Genomic DNA, 18,371 nt, shown 5'->3' on the forward strand with positions numbered 1-18,371 from the left:
GTCCTGAAGCTTGTCCTCTTCAAGAATTCCCGCCATGTGAAGCCAGGGGCGGGTCCGGGTCGGCGAGTCCAGACTCTCCAGATCCGGGATCCCTGTCAAAAATAGTTGCTGGATCAATAATTTATCGATAACTATTCACCAAACTAGCGACCTCCAAAACCCACGCAGGCTGGTCCGTTGCAAAAGTCAATTACCCCCGGACCTCTCTGAAGATGGCAGACCAGATCTGCTCAAGTTGTCAAGAATCCCTCTTCATTGAGATCGAGCCCGACAGCGATGTAGAGGACTCCAAAGCCGCAGCGCAAGTTGCAAGCGTACCGGACGATGTAGAACTCAGTTGTGGTTGTCACTATCACTGGTATGTCTTCACGAGGCGGTTTGGTACTAGTGCTGTATGCACACTAACACTACTAAGGGAATGCTTTTTGGAAGCCTACACAATCACGGAATGCCCGAATTGCTCCAAAGATATCTCCTCTCTGTCTCCAAACGGGTCGCAACAAGTGCTTGTTACTCTTCGCAACGAAGGCGGTGTCCAGGAAGGTTATGATATCCTACCGGCTGCCACAGAAGAAGCATACCTCAGAGCCTATCCGGAAGAAAGAAAAGGCCATGCCTACCTGGAATTCTGCAGGGAAGGTGACGTCGACGCCATTGTCCATATGATCAAGGATGTCGACGAGGACGATGAGCCAGATGAGCACTCGGATATCTTAAGATACCGCGGGACATTCGAAGGCATCGAGGGGTCTGGTCTCCATGTTGCGATTCGCTATCAACAACAAGAAGTGGCCTGGTTGTTGCTGGCTATGGGATCACAGCTCCCCTGGGAAAAATTCCCTTCCATCGTTTTGCAGGCGATGGAGGGCCTTGGACTGCAGAAGGAAGACCGAAACGCCAACCCAGACATCCGAAGTCTCAAGGACAGTGAAGGGAAAACGCCACTCGACTTGGCCAAAGAGGTCGGAGGACCGTGGACAGAGTGGCTCGACCAAGGACGCTTGTCACCTTGAACCGGGAGAGGAATCGCTTAACTCGTTGCTGGAGAAACTGGCTGCATTCGCGATTCAGTCTTTCCTCACTACGGATCACTGCAGTCCTATGAGCGGCGATGGAGTACCCAAGGCGGTAGCCGCTTGTGACATGGATTTGTCTCACGCCATAATTCTCTATCTAACCCGGGAGAAGGGGCAATCGATAGAGATCTAAAGCAATAGGTGTGATGCTGTTCTCCGGTATCCGAGTGAATCAGATAGCACGATGGAGGAGAGCCGTGCTTGATGCAAAGAAGATTCCGGGTTCTTGGACATGATGCTCGCGGAGCCCTTGCCAACCAAAAAAAAAGCACTTCAGGTAGCGAGGCCACTCTCAGCTAGTCTTACTCGCCTGGCGATCACGCAGAATGTACTTGGAATGAGTGCCATGAACGACAACGCTCTTGTTATCTCCTTCTCCTTTGTAAATGGTTACCGTGGTAAACCCCATATTCGTTCCCACTCTTGATACCTTGGCCTCGATGGTCAGAGAATCGCCAACCTTTGCAGACGAAACGTACGACACATGTATATCTGTGCTGACGCCAGTCTGTTCCAGGCCGGTGGAGGCTATCGCCATGCCGCCCGCCCAGTCGACTATGGTCGCAGAGACAGAGCCGTGCAGACCTTTTTTAGAATTGATGTGGTTTTCAGTGACCGTGAGCTTTGCAACCATAGATCCTTCTGTGGCACTCTCAAGTACAACATCAGAGAGGGTGAGCTGGTAGATAGGGGAGGCCTGAGAGATTCGAGCCCAGCATGCCTGCACGCTTTCGAGAGGAGTTTTGGTCGAGCCCATTGTGAGAGGCCGTGGTGAGTTCGCAATTAAGCTAATGAGCGAGGAGGACAAACGTGGAAGCAGTTAGGGAGGGTGAGGCTAGACAAGAGACAAACCCTAGAGGACGACAACGACACGAGAGACGGCGAAAGAGTGAGAGCGATCCGAGATTCAATTGTAAATGGAAATGGATCTCATGGAGAACTCGACCTTGTACGCAGTTACCAAGGAGGATTTCAGCAACTGTGCAGAATTTCTCCGCTCACCGCCTCCGACTTGCCCGGCAGAAAAAAGTTCACGGGAGACCGCCCAAAGTTAGTGGTTCCTGGTGCCACCAAATTTTGTGCCTCGTTCTTGCGAACCTTCACTACAGAACTACATCTAAGCACCCGTTCTCTTCCTTGGATACGCTCAGAATAGTCCGTCATCATGAGCAAACACAGGCTCGACGATTCCGCGGCTCAAGTAGCCAAGCAGGACAAAAAGCGAAGAAAGAAGGAGAGAAAAGAGGCCCTTCGCCTCGAGGATATCACTCCCTCTTCCACCGATGCTACAGCAAACTCTACACCGGCTCCAGAAGACGATATCGAGGGAGCGACATACACGCAAAACGCCGCGCTTGGTTCCCTTCCTCAATCGGATGTCGACGAGTTTTTCTCGTCGCAGTCCGTCAAGATCGCAGATCCTCAGAACACCAACCTAAGACCCATTCTCTCGTTCTCACATCTACCCACCGAATTGACCACCCAGTTCTCCAGTGTGTTCTCGTCTTTCGAGAAGCCCTCGTCTATCCAATCCGCCGCTTGGCCGTTTCTTCTGTCTGGAAGAGACCTTGTAGGCGTGGCAGAGACCGGGAGTGGCAAGACTATCGCTTTCGGTCTGCCTCTTGTTGTCCGCCTTTCAGCGTTGAAGAAAAAGAAGGGAGTAAAAGCGGTAATTGTCGCACCAACAAGAGAGCTGGCAATTCAAGTGTTTGAACAGATCGACAAGCTGTGTAAGACTGCCCACAAGTTAAAGCCTGTTTGTGTGTATGGAGGAACAAACAAGGATGAACAGAGGCGGACACTCCAGGGAGCCAACATTGTTGTTGCGACTCCCGGGAGACTGAAGGACTTCATGTCCGACGGTACAGTAGATGTGTCAAAATGCCGCTATCTGGTTCTTGACGAGGCCGACCGCATGCTTGACAAGGGTTTCGAGGACGACATCAAGCACATAATCTCACATATGCCCTCCTCAAGCAAGCGGCAGACAGCCATGTTCACAGCCACATGGCCAAAATCCATTCGGGAATTGGCTGCGACATTCATGAAGGAGCCTGTAAAGATCACCATTGGCCGGGATGATTCTGATGACTCCGGTGAACTTCGCGCCAATACGAGGATCGTCCAGAAGGTCGAAGTAATGGATGGAGCCCTGAAGCAACAGCGCTTGCTACAGCTCTTGAAAGAGCACACCGCTGGTCAGAAGCGTAATGATCGCATTCTCGTCTTTTGTTTGTACAAGAAGGAGGCTTTACGCATCGAAAACTTCATCCGCGGTCGAGGCTTCAAGGTTGCCGGCATTCATGGTGACATGTCTCAGTCCGCTCGCATTGCCAGTCTGGAGTCGTTCAAGTCTGGGTCTGTCAGCCTGCTCGTCGCAACGGATGTTGCCGCGAGAGGTCTGGATATTCCCGAGGTTAAGGTCGTGATCAACGTCACCTTCCCCTTGACTGCAGAGGATTACGTCCACAGAATCGGTCGAACTGGTCGGGCCGGTAAGGACGGTCTGGCTATTACCATGTTCACCGAACAGGACAAGCCTCTAGCAGGTGCTTTGGTTAATGTTTTAAAGGCGGCGAAGCAAGATGTTCCCGAGGACTTATTGAAGTTTGGAACAACAGTGAAGAAGAAGCAACACGATTCGTATGGTGCTTTCTATCGTGAAGCCGAGGATGGCAAGACTGCCACCAAAATCACCTTTGATGATTGATGCGTTTGTGGATTGCTGAAATTTGGCCGCATGACCTGGTGTTGGAGTATGGGCCGATGCCTAGCGTTTTGATTCATGTCTAGTCAGACCTGGTATCTTTCGAGCAAGGCGTTGTGGGATGATTGACTCAAGAAGTTGAAGTAGGAACTTCCGTTCGGTCAAAAGTCTACAGTAAGAGTTAGATTCCATCTAGAACGAATGCACGACATAGAATTGAGTGACTCACATGGTCGATCCCAATATAGTAGTTCCTGCACTGAGTAAGCCTAGAGATTCTCCATTCAGCATATTGTTGTCCCAAGTCCTTCCTCCAGTTGCAGGATGGATTTTGAGTATTAAAGCGACAAGTCCGGCGACTGCAATTGACGCAGGCGCAGGCAAGCTTTCCTTGACCATCGTCCTGAGTAGTCCGTTGTCGCCGGGAGTTTCGCGCTCTTGCACCCATTGCCGCACAAAGACTATGCTCCACGCAATCCTCAGGGCCATGTTGACCATATTCGCGCCCACCAGGCCCGCGGCACCAAGGTCGAAGCGATTGAGCATTGTCCATGCAGCGACTCCGTAAAGGCCGGTGAAGAACAGCATCCATACAGACTGAGAGCGTAATTGTGCTGGACTGGCCACGGATGTGACAAATGCGTCCAAGATGCCATTCACAGCCATGAGAGGGATGTAATAACAATAAGTTGATAGCAGTGAAGCCGTAGACGTGCTGGACCACTTTGCCCCGATGATGTAGGTAACGACAAGAGGAAGGACATGTGGCGCGATACTAAGTAGAGGAAGCGCAAGGATGCTATAGAAGTGTAGCGTCTTGGATAGATAGGCGAGTGCTTCTCGATTGTTGGCTTTCGTCGACTCATTTTCCGCCGTAAATTGTTGCTTGGTTCTGGTGTGCTGGGAGTGCGTATGGACAGAATCGTGCCCCGATGAGAAGGAGGATACCGTGTTGGTCGAAGATAGTAACCGGCCAAAGGTATTCCGACTACTCTCTTCAACGGGCTGGAAGACCAAACGAGCCAGCAATCCACCATAGTTCGACGCCAGGGCGAATGCCCCCTGGTCTGATAGCGAGGAGAGAAATGACAGTATCAAGGCATCTCCTTGTGTGAGGAGGAGTTTGAAAAGAGATTGTAAGTACATCGTCGCAGCGAGACCGAGGATCGCCTTGTGAAATCGCCGCCCATAGTATCCGGCATCTTCATTGCCAGATTCTCCTCTTGCGGGAGAAATTACGATCTCGCGTGGAGTGAGGCTAAACTTCGCGTCCCTTGAGAGATGGAAGATAGGGAGGAAGTACAATGTCAGCAACACAAGGGCATATGCCGACTGACCAACGGCGAATGGCAAGATAGATGGCTCGAGACGCTGCTTGTGAGCTGCCACGGCCGTACTGCATGCTGCGAAACAACGTGCGATGGCCGCGAGCGTCTCTGCACGAGCTCGATTGGCATACAGTGCTTTCTGCTGGATGACCACGAACGCCGGTTCAGCAAGAAGTTCAGTCCATGTTGCAAGAGCATAGATCTGGGATGAAAGGATGAAATAGGGGCTTTCAAGGACTTCTGAAGGTGCCCCACGGAGATATGAGTAGCCAAAAGCTGTTGAGATGAGAAAGCCCAGCAGGACAGCAAGATAAGCCAGGTTGATGACTGTCTGCGTTGCTCTTCCCGGACCCTGGCCCTCGCCTGTACTCAACCCCGAGGAGGCGGCAGGTTGCCTCTGCAGTGCTACTCGAAGACTCTCGCGAGCAAAGTAGAGGCTAGTCACAGAGACAAGCTCGACTTGGACAGCGATGCCGAGTAGTGATGGCGACAGGAAGCGTAGTAGGAACTGATTGCCGATGAATGTAAGTGCTCGTGACGCCACCTGGATCAAGATGAGGAGCATCGTGCCGCTGCCGGTCGGCGGACTCTCACCGGCGTCTGCCATTATGAATGCAGCTTTGCTTGGAGAGAAGGACTTTTTTAGAGATCCCTGAGTCTTCTGTCGATTTGATCTGACCAATATCCCTCCGAAGCTCGTGGGAGTGCGTTTGAGTTTGGGCACCACGCGACGGGAGGTTCGTGTCCTTTTCCCAGCCTTGCCCGGGTTCTCGCAGACACTTAGTCCTGGACCGTAGGACGTCGTCGCTCTTCAATGTCCAAAGCTCAAAGCGAATTCATATCCAAAGAAAGTCAGGTTTGTGGAGCTGCTCGAAGGAGGCCACGTGTCGATCTCAGTAGCACTTGTCTACAATCCGGCAGACAAGTCGCTGTTCACGAAGCACAGCTTATTTCCTGCCATCGCCGATGTGTCAGAGACATACCTGATGCTTCCACTGTGCCGGGAACGCCTGCGGCAGATAACTATTGGACGAAGTGTTCTGCGGTTCAAAGGCTGAGTGAGGGGCGAGGAAAAGAGATCTCTACAGCACTTCGATGTTTCGCAGCACTTCGATGTTTCCAAGTCGGGATAACGGCATTGCCCATAACGCCACTACTAAATATCCAAATGTGAGGGCTGCAAGGGCAAAACGTGAAGGCAATTACCATCAATTGGCGCATTCTTCCTTTCTCGGAGCGCCCAAGTCTAAAAGTGCAATATGCTGCCATAATGAAGCCTGGTACACCGAACATGGTCCTGGCCCAGGATGCTTTCCATTTCCCATATCACGCCCGCCCGCCATTTTGATATTACATTGACGAAGAGGACTCTCTCAAGATTGTCCTGTGTGCTTGCCGCTACACTTCATCCACGTCCATCTTCTCCACCACAACCAAACTGTCAGAGTCACTGCCACTACCAATCTCATGCACCGTCACATAACGCCCGATATCCTCTTTCGTGATAACCTTCTCGTTCAATACTGCAGTCGTGCCCCTGGCGAATCGGTAGTTCCGTTCCTTCTTGACCCTCTCATTCGGCTTGATGTAGTTCCTCAGCAGCTGCGTTGGCTTGTCTTTCTCAATGACGCAAACGTCCACGTTACTTCCTGATCCCAAATCGTTGAAGATACCAGCCAGAATTGCCTCAGAGCAGATTTTGACGGCCTCGTCCTTGGTCATGTTCTTCTTCCACGTCGACTCAAACACCGCCATTGCAGCCAATGAGCCAGAACCCATCGTTACGTAGGGAAGCTTGTCTGTTGATCCGTGTGCATGAACTGTGAACAACCCTACTCCTGTTGGATCGACACCTGCGACCACCAGATATGCGCCGATATGGCCTTGGTACCTGAACAGATGTTGTTTTAGCAGCGTCATCACGGTCACCACTCGAGGCGTTCGGCCTGTGGATAGAGAATGTAGCTCGAGGTTGGACGATATGAGGGCGGTCGTGAACTCTGTATCTGCGGCGGTACCGGCACCTGCGCACCAGATATTGGGGGAGATATAATGGAGTTTCTCGCAGTTCTATTACAAAAGGGTCAATTAAGGAATTTCACGGTAGCTAAAAGATAAGACGTACCTTGTCGGCGACGATAGGTCCACTGGTGGCTCTTGTGTCTGCCGCAATCTATGACAACGAGTATTAGTACGGTGAGCGGGCAACTGAGGATAGCATCGACATACGACAACGCCATTGTCATATATGCATCCTACGATAGTTGTGCCTGTGCTAGTCGCTTTTGGTAAAGGAACTCCTCGAACATGGAGCGCAGCATTGCGGTTGTAATTGCTGAAATCGAAGCCGGGCATTGTTGTGGCAGGGGAACGATGCCGGAGTCTGATGTGTCTGTGCGAAGAAGTGCGAAGGGTTGTAGTTCCCAAATGTTCGGTGAGAGATTTGTGAAGTAGGTATAGAAGGTTTGAAGGTGTGTGGCAGACAAGGATGCGTGATTGAAGATGAAGGCCTGGCTGGAGCGAAGGCAGCTTCACGATGCGCAATGCATCTCAGAGACGCGGCACGAGGCTGAGCTTGGCATCAACCACTAACTGTTATAGGCTAGCGTAGTTTTCACGAGGCTGCGCTCTCCTCGCCCAGTGTATTTCGTACGAATACCTCTCTTACTCCGTAAGTCTTCACCAGGGCTCGGGGTGATCAGAAAGCTCAGATACGAAACGCCTCATTTCAAAGCGGCAATTTCTTCCGTCAGAGACGAACATGATTCTCTTGTGTCCCCGGCAGAAGTGTACGCCATGCACGAAACTCATCTCTGGATCATCTCAACAACTTGCATTCGAGCTCCATGTTCTTTTTACCAGAGCATATACGCTGGATAATACACTTCAAATTATGGCCATCGCTGAGATCCCATAACGAGAGAATCAGCATTGGTTTCAGGCATAACATCGTACGCCTCCCGCAGACTAGCCGAAAGTTACTATCTCTGGGGACGGAGCCTCCAAGTAATGCCCACACTTGTCTCGAGTTCGTACGCTCAAGCATACCTTCAGGCCATTATGACTCTTCTCCTTCTAACTCTCTGCTAGTTGAGGTAAGCCAAAAGTAGCGCTGATGAGAGCAAGCCTCGAATCCACGCCATGGTACCACCATTCTAGATGTCCTCAAACGAGCAACTGTTGCACTTATATCGGTGGAATTCGAACATGGGGAACTCGTGTTCGGATCCATAGTATTGCTAACAGTGTCCTTACCTGCTTCGAATCGCAGTTTCTTGGTCAAGTTGGCTAGCTTGGACCTTGCTGAACATGTCCCCTGCTCACCCGATTTCTTGATGGTCCTGATAGACTCGAGAGACTTCTGACTTGATTTGCAGAGGTGGCGGATTGTGGCTGATTTAACTACAGCACTTATCAGAGTGTCTAGCATGAATGAGATAAAGCCATTTTAGGTTGTTGTTGAGCACCCGAGGTGAAGAACTAGGCCACAGGAGATCCCAGATGCTGGGCCTACCGGGCAGTGACGATGCGTTCCGCAATGATCTTGACCGATGCTTCAAGAATGTCTTGATTGGCAGAGATTGCCTAGTCAAAGAGAGTGGCTCACGGCATCATGTCACTGACCAGCGGCTACTCTCCATATTGTTCCTGGGCGTTCAGACGATTCGATCCTGGCATTGGAATGGAATGTTGCTGTCCACGTAAGAGAGAAAGATTTGTTGTTCCCGGAACCCTGATCTGGTTGATCAACGCATAAGTTGGTCGCTAGCTTTGCTGAGATGATGGCCTACAGATAATCTGCGATAACCTAGCGCGTTCGACTTCGGCGAAGAACTTGAGTCTTTTTATCGCCATAACATCCTCTAGAAGTACCAGGGAGCATCAGGCCTGATGAGTCGCAGCAATGTCGCTGGCTGTTGTCGTGGTGACTGTACTAAGCTTGAAATGGAATGTAAATAAGACAACGTCATTTCTCTCCCACTCCGTTTTCTGCCGCTCGCATGTTGGTTAATGTCTCCCAGCCACTTCACCAACCTCCAGGAAACAAATGGTGAATACAAACAAAGGCGTTGATATTTTCTGCTTGCTGTCAGTGTAACTCTTTCCAAACTCATTCCCTGCACATCTCTCTAATAACTGTCAAAACGAACCTAGAGAACACAGACCCAGGCCCGCGAGCGCTACGGCCCATTCTGCCCTTATCACCTCGACCCCATCTGTGCACCACTCAAACGTCCTCGCACTGATCAACGTATTGCTCCAGGAGCTTTGTGCTCCAACACCATCATCATGGCGCCAGCATCCTCTCTTTCCAAATACCTCGACCTCGATGACCTGAAATTCTCTTCCCTTGAACTTGACGCCCGCTCGGCAGCAGAACTCAGCACAAGCGCTTTCAGAAAACGAGATGCCTCCAACATACTCTCCCCGATGGACACCTTCAAAGTCCTTACTGCACGGGATTCAAAGTCTACTGACCATTTCAATCCAGGAGCTGGATCTGTTTCTCCAGACGACATCAACATGAAAGGTCTTCAAGCTCTCTTCGCTATCATTGGGGCGGCTTTCGTTCTAGGAGCGATCTGGTTCTTCTTCTGGGCCAAAAACGGAGGATTCAAATTTCGCAAAGGAGACTGGGAAGAATACAAATCTACCGTCCTTCGTCGAAAAGGCCCTAACGGTACCACACTAAGCAACGCCACGAAGTCGACAATTCTAGGTGGTGGAAGCGTTGTCGGAGATGGGTACTCTGACAAAGATGCCTACACCAACGCAGACACAGACCGCATGACTGAAACTATGACGGTGACAGACATGTCCTCCGAGGCCCCCATCGTCAAGGAGAAGCAATCCAATAAAACCAAGAAGGAAACAGCCAAGGAACGCAAACTGCGAGAAATCAAAGAAGCAACCTGGGAAGGAGGCCATGACAATGATGTCCGCGCTTATCGTCATGAGAAACCAGCTCGCGTCGGTGGCTTGAACAAGGACTCTGACGCACAATTCTACGGCACCGACTACACTGCAACCGAGCGTAGCACAAGTGACATGCACAGCAACAGCGAGTATAGTTCCAATGCATCTGCCGCTCATCCTCCTCCACCCCCTGCTCATCGATCCAGACAATCCAGTCCAGAAAAGCGACAGTTTCGGCGGGATTTTTCATACGGGCAGGAAGATGGGTTCAGCGTAGGCGCGTCAGACGCACAGACAGGTGCAACCCGCCCTACGCGTTACGGTTCACCCAACAAGAACACAGAGTCACAGAGGCCGATCCGCACTGTCCCAGGCTCCTATACATCGCCCTTGGACTTTGACGTGCAGAGCCAGAACACCAAAACCTACCACCATCCAATCTCCGGCTTGCAGGGTGGTAGGACTGGCGGCTACCGCCGAGATAGGAGGGATAGCTTGGACGACTGAAGCAGTGATGCATAGTATGGAGCTACCTTGACGACTTCTGAAGCTTGAACATGACCATGAACCGAGGCCAGTGAGTTCTTTAAAGGGGAAAGAAGAACAGTGGAACGGGAACAGGAACAGGAACGAACCGTGATGATGATCAGATTGTAAATTGAAAGCGCATTAAAGGGGCATGGCGACTTGGGGCGTACTGAGTCTTTTGAGGATAATGATATCGTGCAAAGAGAAGAAAAGAATCGATCGGAATGAGGTCCATTAAGAGGACGCTGGCATCCGGACACTCTGTACTATGTAGATAGCATGAATCAATCAATGCTACGAATACACAACCTTCTTCTCGGGGCGTCCTTCCAACTTGTCTGTCTTCTAGGTATTGTCGTCAAAGCCACCACCTACTCGTTCACTTGCCTCAGGTACCTACCCCTGTACAGCACCTACCTTGTTCTATAGTAGCCATAAGAGCTGCTACCTCGGCCTCAATAGCCTTATTGATTAGGTGCTTATGTACGAGCAGACTGTATGTGTACACGGTATTAGTAGGTGTCTCCTGTACTGTAGAGTGAGGGTCAATACCTGTGTAAAACTCCAGGGCAGTTCCACCAGGTTACGGTTAACGTTGGTGGGCCACACCCCCCTCCCCCTGGCCCTCAGCCTGGTGAGCCCACCGGTACCCGCATTCTTGGCGTGCTACGGGGCCTACAGGCTGGGTCCCTTATGGGGCCGACCGGAGTATCAGATACCCTGATAAGGGTACCTGCCTGACTACCGTAGGTACCTACAGTAGGTGTTGTAATAGCCTGATCGTGTCAGGTACCTAGGTATCTGCAGGGTAACGGGGTCTCCCAAAAGGAATGAGAAGTCCTTCCCACACGGTACGAATCTACGTCGCAGAATAGCCGCTCTTGTACGGAGTACACGCAGAGGATATGAACCTCCTGGGGAGACCTAGACCGACCCAATCGATCAATCAATCAAGGCTCGTCATACCTGTCTCGTCTCTTTTCGTGGCTGAGCCAGAAACCGCACATGTCAATGTCAAAAAAAAAAAAGTAGAAGTCATCAACCTTGGGACTGGGACTGGGGCGAGAGGTCTGTTTTCTCACAAGAGCTACGACAACTACCGACCACAGATGCGCCAGCTACACCTGCTGAAACCTGTTCGCAGAGTGGGGGGGAGAGAGATAGTGTGTGTGTGTGTGTGTGTGTGTGTGTGTGTGTGTGTGTGTGTGTGTGTGTGTGTGAAAAGTGAGAGATCGGGGAGAGAGTGTGTATGTGTGCGTTCAGCACTGGTTTGTATTGCTGAGGGATACGCAACGAAAAAGGGCAAAAACCAGAAGCAGACCAAAGTCCCGTCGTTTTCCATTCTTCGAGATTTCAAAACTAACTCCAAAACCGAATCAAATACGAGGCACATCGTCATCTCGCATCGCGTCATACCCTTCAAAGACGCAAAACCTGTACCGAGAAGACGATTTCTTCAAAACCGGAGAGAAAACAAGAAACAGTAAGATGGACATGACACCTGACATTTAGACAGGTCTAGACCTTTACCGTCTTGCTGACCTTGCTGTCTGTGCCTTTGATCTTCTTCGTGCCTGCAGCCTTCTTGCCGGGTTTGCCCTCGAGAGTTCCGACCACTTTCTCAACTGCGCCCTCGACCTTGTCCTTGATACTCGGCTTTCTCTTGTGAGCTGCCGGCGCGCTTTTCTTGGTGATACCTGCACCAGTGGCACTCTTGGGCTTGGTAGTGCGCTTCTTGGTGGTGGTTCCAGCTTTGCGCTTTTGCACTGGTTCGGTAGATGGGGTGGTGAAGATGCGAGGCTTCGCGTTGCCAGTTGCGCCGCGTGTTTGGGCCATGTTCGCTTCAGATTTTATGCTTCGTAGGCCGTATAAGAGAGACTAGTCGACTGCGACAGCGTTAAAAAGGTCAGCTTTGGTGCTCCTTATTCAAAAACGCTGGTCGACTTCGGCAGCGCGGGGCAGGTTAACACGGTCAGTGAGGCTGGGATATGGGCATAGCTTTCCACAAAATAGGTGAAATAAAGCAGAACAACTTTGTGGGAGAGTTTAAATACCCGCGACGACAGATAAGTCATGAGATTGATGAAAAGACGCGTGTGGGAGGTGATAAACAGGCAACAAGGCGGGAGGTGGTCGTCGAGCACGGTGATGGGAGGGTGGATGATATGTACTTACCTTGTGATTGAGATGTCGCTGTATCGCAAGAATTGGATGACAGCTAATTAACACCTATGCGACCGACTTCCAGCGATATGCAGAGTAGAAGGAGGTGTTGTGGTGCGGTTGTTGTGAGAATTGTTGAGACAGCTGAGGTCGGGTGGAAGTTTGGGCTCTTTTGAGCCAAAAGCCGCCAACTCAGCAGGGACGATCACATTCGAAACACCAGCACCTCCTACTCTTCCCCTTTGTCAGCCACCATAATACTTGCCATCATCTCCTGTGGGCTGCATCTTTCCATCACCCAAGAAGGACAGCGCGGTTGTCTCTGATATATCTATACTTCTTGCGCAATAGGCCAGCATGCCCTGCAAGGTAATGCCGGCTAAGCGCCGGGAATAGTGGCGCTTGTCAGGCAAGCAACACCATTGCTTGTGTTGCATTTGGATTGCAGACAAACACATGTGATTTATGTGTCAACGTTCAACGAAGGCCCTGGTCTGCTCTGCCATTAATCGTACCAGTCTTTGAGAGCTCGATCGTCCAGGACAGGGCCGCCGGCCAACTGCAAGGCGTTTCGGACTTCCCACTCAAACTCTGCCAGCGCTCGGAGCTCGGATCCAACGAAAAGAAATCCGATGAGCCCATCTACGGTCCCAGCCATCAGTCCTAAACTGCTCAGCAAGATGAGAAGAAAGGCAACGAAATTCCTTGGAGACCACCAGATTGCCACAAAACAGCCAATCGAAATAAATGCAGATCCAACAAAATGTAGGCATCGCCATCGTCGTTGCTTTCTCTCTCGTAGATTGTACTTGTGTATCATAGCCAGGATATCATGGTAAAAGTCTTTGCCGATGTGTTTGTGCGTCGGCAGTTTGGAGATTGCCGCATCGAAATCATTGGCCTCAAAACCAGCCGATGCAATGTTCGGGTCGTCGCTCATGTCACCCCGGAGCACACCATTCACTTCGATCGTCATTGGTGTGGTAGATTGTGTGTCGGACCTCTCGACGGTGGCATGAACTGCAAAGTGGTCACTTAAAGAGCAGCGAAGCTCAGGATGTCTCTCAGTAAGTGCCACTTTGACGTCTCTGACCTTCCATCCCCTCGATATACCGTTAAAGAAAATATAATCCAGCCGATATGAGTTGGGATCAGGGTCAGTCCCCACGATATTCCTGTCGTGACCCTTTTCAAGGCGTTTGCGATCCTCCTTGGGCCAGCGCCAGGTGTTGAGCACCGAATCACAAGTATGCCCATGATCTTGTAGACTGCTGTTCACATCTGGAACTGGGTCTTCATTCATCCGCTTCCGGCGTTCGATTTCGGGTAGGTGATGGCTTTTTCCCACACTGCTCCCTGGCTTGACCACTCGCCAAACATCCTTGACGCCACCGCGACTTTCGATGAGCACGTGCGCGAAACTCAGCGGTACCATATTGAAGTCGCCCATGCCCAGGACGAGACTTCCTCTCTCAGACGCTGCCCGCATGAGCTTCGCGATCTCCCATGCTTGTGCTGTTCGATGGCAGATGTAGCTGTCATTGGGTTCACGCTCGTACGGGGCATGCAAATGGGTATTGAAGACCTCGATCATCTGTCCATCGGGCATTTGTATCTGAGCACAAGCAACACCTTTGCCGACGAACCAATCGCCCCTGAAGAATGCTGTAGGACGACCATTCAGAGGATATCGAAACATAGACGAATCTCTGATCGGCCAACGGCTGAAAATAGCTAGTCCTCCTCCAAAGATACCTGAGTGATAGTATTTCGCATACGGTAATATTGATCTCGTTCGGTTTCGAATATTCAAATAGTCAGCAAATGTCCAGCATTCCTGTAAACCAACAATATCAAGCTCGGGCGTGTAGTTGGCAATACGATTGCCTATTTCGGAAAGTCTTTCTGTCCGAAATTTCGAGAGGTACTTGAGGCCCCAGCAATTAAGGGTAAGAACGTTGATAGAGCTGGGAGTGGACTCTTTGGCCCCGGATTGCACAATGGTCTCCATTTGACAGACCTGATCGTGATGTCGCGGATTTGTCTGGCCAACAGATTTTGCCAAGCTTGCTGGAGGCAAAAACTTATATTAGAAGTAGAGCAAAAACAGAAGATTGCGAAAGGTTATGAAAGCGAGTAGCATTTCAAGGGAGAAGAAATCATAGACGCAACAAACACTAATAAAAGAGGACGGTATCATGAAACAGGGTGAACGCTACTCTCGCTGCTGTCGGAAGGAAGAATGAATACGAAGGACGGATCGAAGAAGTACCTAATAATGACGAGGAATGGCTGACATAATACGGGCTCCCACTAGCCTCTTTTAGTCTAGTGTCCCAATCCAGGGCTCGTTGTTTACCTGAGTATCGCTCCGCAGTACTGCACCTTAACTTAGGACATGAGTGCTTCCTTGACAAGCTACAAGAGTCGCGGCTTGTCTACGCCAACTGCGTGGAACACGTTCGACTAGTGCCGGTGCGCAAGGTCGAATGGTTGATGGACCAATGCCAGGAGAAAAGGAGCCAGCGCCTCAAGAATCATGCAATCTTTCTCACGCAAACGAGGAATCACTTCAGCATCAAGAGCATGGTATTGTAAGGAGACCGCTCATCTCGAAAACCAGAGTCTCGCGTAGGAGGTAAGTCCACTGCTACGGTCATTTTTTCCTTTCAAGGGATCATTGCATTGGATACCTGTAAGTTTGCACGTTTTTGCGCGAAGTCGACACAACTGGGCAACAAAGTACAGGAGTGAAGGGAACCCTGGAAGTTGCTCGAATGGACACATCCATGCTGGCAATGATCAATTCCATCGCGCCAAATACCACTAAGACAGACACGCGCCGTGCGCAAGTAAGAAAAATCATGCGCACCACACACAAGTGAGAGCCATCCCTTCTCACTTCAACCAGTCCTTGGCATTCCGATAAGCATACGAGCTGGAAGTCTCTGAGGGGCATCTGTGGAAGTTTCCTACCTCTTTCTTGGTTCTCTGAGAGCTGATTTTTAGCTTCTGCCACGAGATGAACAAGCGGTAGCCCGAAGAAAACATGCTCATGCGCCATGCTGGCGGGATCTTGGCGGATTGAGCACATTTCCTCCGGAACTGACTGTGGAGCCAACCCCTGGCGATAGGGACAGCTGTATACGCCGCACCAGTCATGCTAGAGCATTGCAAAGATGTGCATGGCTAGAACATTGAGATATTGCCCTGCAGCTTGTATGGCCTTGGCTACTGCGGTTGCGACCGGCCCAGTAACGATTCTGCAATTACTGTGAAAAGATACTGGCCCTACTTAAGGACTGCCTTGGACGCCCCTGACTCTTGGTAGAACTCGTGTCATCTGTTGAGTGCAACTATACAGCAGCAATGGTTTTTCTTGCTGCAACTCGACTCGTTGCCTTGAGCGCTCTCGTTGTCCTGTCTCAATGCATGACCTCTAATGGGCGTGCCCGGCACGGTCTTATCGGGTATGGGATCAAGATGTACTACCCGAATTGCTGCAGTTCATGTCGAAGTGTCCTGTCTGGCGCTCAGTTGAACTGCTCTGAAACCATGGACATGGAAGGCATGGCAGGAATGGACATGGGCGGGTCCGATTTCAGTACATCATCCGACTGCTACGCCACAGATGATGCCTTTCTCCAATCGATGGCTGTGTGTATCAGTGAGAAGTGCCCCAAAGACCCTAGTGCCAAGAACCTACGAGACTGGCAGATCGAACAGTGGTGGCAGATGAACATTCCTGGCACCGCCGCGGTGCAGCCCGACCCCAAAGAGACCTACCAAGAGGCTCTGGCCAAAGTACAGACCACACCGGAGGACACCATCATATCAGGGAACCCTCTGAATCGGACGATGCTTGTCTCCGACGACGACTATCAGCCAAACTGGAATGCTAACAATGCCTTTGAACATGGCGAGATTCTCCATGAGCGGTATGGGTAAGTTCTGCCGAACATCTCCTCGTGCCTTTCTACAACGGCTGATGTATCTGACAACACCTCATATAGGCTCGTCGTTTTCCTCTCTGGGGTTGTCATTCCTGTCGGATTTTCGCTCTTTCGATTTTTGCCTTTCCCAGCCCACTGGACGAGTCTCTTCAATGCTGTCATTGTCGACCCTCCAGCTATCGGACACCGCCACAAAGTGCCAATTCTGTGGGGTCTGACCAACATGCCAACAAGGGGTCAAGCCTTCTTCATCCTGTATCTGGCCGTGATCAATGTCCTTCTTTGTTGCGTCGGGTACTCCTCGAGGCAGCCAAACGCCTGGTTCCCCGATAATCCAGGCCGAGAAATATTGACCTATATTGCAAATCGTTGTGGTGTCTTGAGTTTTGCCAATATCCCATTACTCATCTTGTATGCTGGAAGAAACAACGTCCTGTTGTGGCTGACCAACTGGAGCCATGAGACCTTCCTTTTGCTGCACCGCTACATCGCGACTATTGCCAGCTTACAGGCCATCATCCACTCTCTTATCTACCTCCACATCTATGTCGTGGACGGTGAGCACAGCAGCGAGAGCAAGCTTTCATACTGGTACTGGGGAGTGATTGCAACGATCGGCATGTCGATCTTACTCCCCTTGTCAATGTTGCCCCTTCGACGCCTGTTCTATGAAGCCTTCCTCCTCTGGCACATTGCTGTTGCTGTCTTGGTCGTGGTCGGCTGCTACCTTCACATTTACGACCGGTTCGCGCACCAATGGGGTTATGAAGTCTGGATATATGTCGCCATCGCGGTCTGGGGGTTCGACCGCCTGCTACGACTTGGCCGCCTTGCTCGTAACGGCCTTCGGTGGGCAAACATCACCATCATTGACGACGACTACCTTCGCGTCGACATTGCTGGAGTGGGAGGCGATGGCCATGCGTATCTGTACTTCCCTACGCTGACGTGGCGTGTTTGGGAGAACCATCCCTTCTCCGTGGCGTCGACCGTGCTGTCGACTACACAACGTACCACGCCGACGCAGACTTCAATCGACATTGAAAAGAACGAGGGCATCACGAGCAACGTTGTCGCCACGTCCGCCCATTCGAGTGATGGAGATTCAAACACGGAGCAAGCACAGCAACGGCAACAGCAACAGCAACCAGGGCTGGCCATGACATTTCTGCTCCGCGGCCGCGGCGGTCTGACATCGTTGCTCCGTTCCTCTTCACGGCTGCCGGTGCTCGTCGAATCACCATATGGACAGCACTCGACCTTTTCCGAGCATCCAACATTGATCTGCGTCGCAGGTGGAGTCGGCATCACGACGGTTCTCCCACTGTTGCGTTCCCACCCGGGCCGGAGTAAGCTACTCTGGGGTGTCCGCACGCGTAGCCTCGTTGACGCTCTTGCGAATGAACTCGTCAGTGTCGAGAAAGAGGTCTTTATTGGGAAACGGATGAACGTGCGGGACGAACTGGAGAAGGAAGTGTCTTTTGCTGGTCCCAGGCAGCACCCCGTGGTCGTGGTCAGCGGCCCCGATAGTCTGGCTGACGATGTGAGGAACGCGGTCTGTGCGATTGCGAAGCGAGGAAACAAGGTCTCAATCAGGCTCGTCGAAGAATCGTTCTCATGGTAAGATAGTCACTGATCTCAACGGCCACTGTTTACACATTGAACACTGCTTTAAGGATGCTTTGTCCACGCTTGCCAT

At 51.2% G+C, this 18,371-nt stretch overlaps 9 protein-coding genes across 9 annotated transcripts; 4 read left to right on the plus strand and 5 right to left on the minus strand.

The window, feature by feature from the left end:
• Positions 1–212: 212 nt before the first annotated feature.
• PV08_06187 (uncharacterized protein) lies at positions 213–1,013 on the plus strand (the record flags this gene model as incomplete). Its single annotated transcript, XM_016380525.1, has 2 exons — positions 213–358; positions 416–1,013. 2 exons carry the CDS (start codon positions 213–215, stop codon positions 1,011–1,013), a joined length of 744 nt encoding a protein of 247 aa, XP_016236352.1.
• A 355-nt stretch (positions 1,014–1,368) lies between these two features.
• Positions 1,369–1,833, minus strand: PV08_06188 (uncharacterized protein; the record flags this gene model as incomplete). Its single annotated transcript, XM_016380526.1, has 1 exon — positions 1,369–1,833. The coding sequence occupies one exon, from the start codon at positions 1,831–1,833 to the stop codon at positions 1,369–1,371; it is 465 nt and encodes a 154-aa protein (XP_016236353.1).
• Positions 1,834–2,241: 408 nt separating this feature from the next.
• PV08_06189 (uncharacterized protein) lies at positions 2,242–3,786 on the plus strand (the record flags this gene model as incomplete). The annotated part of the gene is made up of 1 exon (XM_016380527.1): positions 2,242–3,786. One exon carries the CDS (start codon positions 2,242–2,244, stop codon positions 3,784–3,786), a length of 1,545 nt encoding a protein of 514 aa, XP_016236354.1.
• A 222-nt stretch (positions 3,787–4,008) lies between these two features.
• On the minus strand, positions 4,009–5,718 carry PV08_06190 (uncharacterized protein; the record flags this gene model as incomplete). The annotated part of the gene is made up of 1 exon (XM_016380528.1): positions 4,009–5,718. One exon carries the CDS (start codon positions 5,716–5,718, stop codon positions 4,009–4,011), a length of 1,710 nt encoding a protein of 569 aa, XP_016236355.1.
• Positions 5,719–6,509: 791 nt separating this feature from the next.
• Positions 6,510–7,466, minus strand: PV08_06191 (uncharacterized protein; the record flags this gene model as incomplete). Its single annotated transcript, XM_016380529.1, has 3 exons — positions 6,510–7,181; positions 7,237–7,284; positions 7,341–7,466. The coding sequence occupies 3 exons, from the start codon at positions 7,464–7,466 to the stop codon at positions 6,510–6,512; spliced, it is 846 nt and encodes a 281-aa protein (XP_016236356.1).
• A 1,935-nt stretch (positions 7,467–9,401) lies between these two features.
• On the plus strand, positions 9,402–10,535 carry PV08_06192 (uncharacterized protein; the record flags this gene model as incomplete). Its single annotated transcript, XM_016380530.1, has 1 exon — positions 9,402–10,535. One exon carries the CDS (start codon positions 9,402–9,404, stop codon positions 10,533–10,535), a length of 1,134 nt encoding a protein of 377 aa, XP_016236357.1.
• A 1,539-nt stretch (positions 10,536–12,074) lies between these two features.
• PV08_06193 (uncharacterized protein) lies at positions 12,075–12,392 on the minus strand (the record flags this gene model as incomplete). Its single annotated transcript, XM_016380531.1, has 1 exon — positions 12,075–12,392. One exon carries the CDS (start codon positions 12,390–12,392, stop codon positions 12,075–12,077), a length of 318 nt encoding a protein of 105 aa, XP_016236358.1.
• An 832-nt stretch (positions 12,393–13,224) lies between these two features.
• On the minus strand, positions 13,225–14,730 carry PV08_06194 (uncharacterized protein; the record flags this gene model as incomplete). Its single annotated transcript, XM_016380532.1, has 1 exon — positions 13,225–14,730. One exon carries the CDS (start codon positions 14,728–14,730, stop codon positions 13,225–13,227), a length of 1,506 nt encoding a protein of 501 aa, XP_016236359.1.
• Positions 14,731–16,088: 1,358 nt separating this feature from the next.
• Positions 16,089–18,296, plus strand: PV08_06195 (uncharacterized protein; the record flags this gene model as incomplete). The annotated part of the gene is made up of 2 exons (XM_016380533.1): positions 16,089–16,663; positions 16,733–18,296. 2 exons carry the CDS (start codon positions 16,089–16,091, stop codon positions 18,294–18,296), a joined length of 2,139 nt encoding a protein of 712 aa, XP_016236360.1.
• Between the last annotated feature and the right edge of the window lie 75 nt (positions 18,297–18,371).

The sequence above is a fragment of the Exophiala spinifera genome, assembly GCF_000836115.1.
Source record: "Exophiala spinifera strain CBS 89968 unplaced genomic scaffold supercont1.4, whole genome shotgun sequence".
NCBI lineage: Eukaryota > Fungi > Ascomycota > Eurotiomycetes > Chaetothyriales > Herpotrichiellaceae > Exophiala > Exophiala spinifera.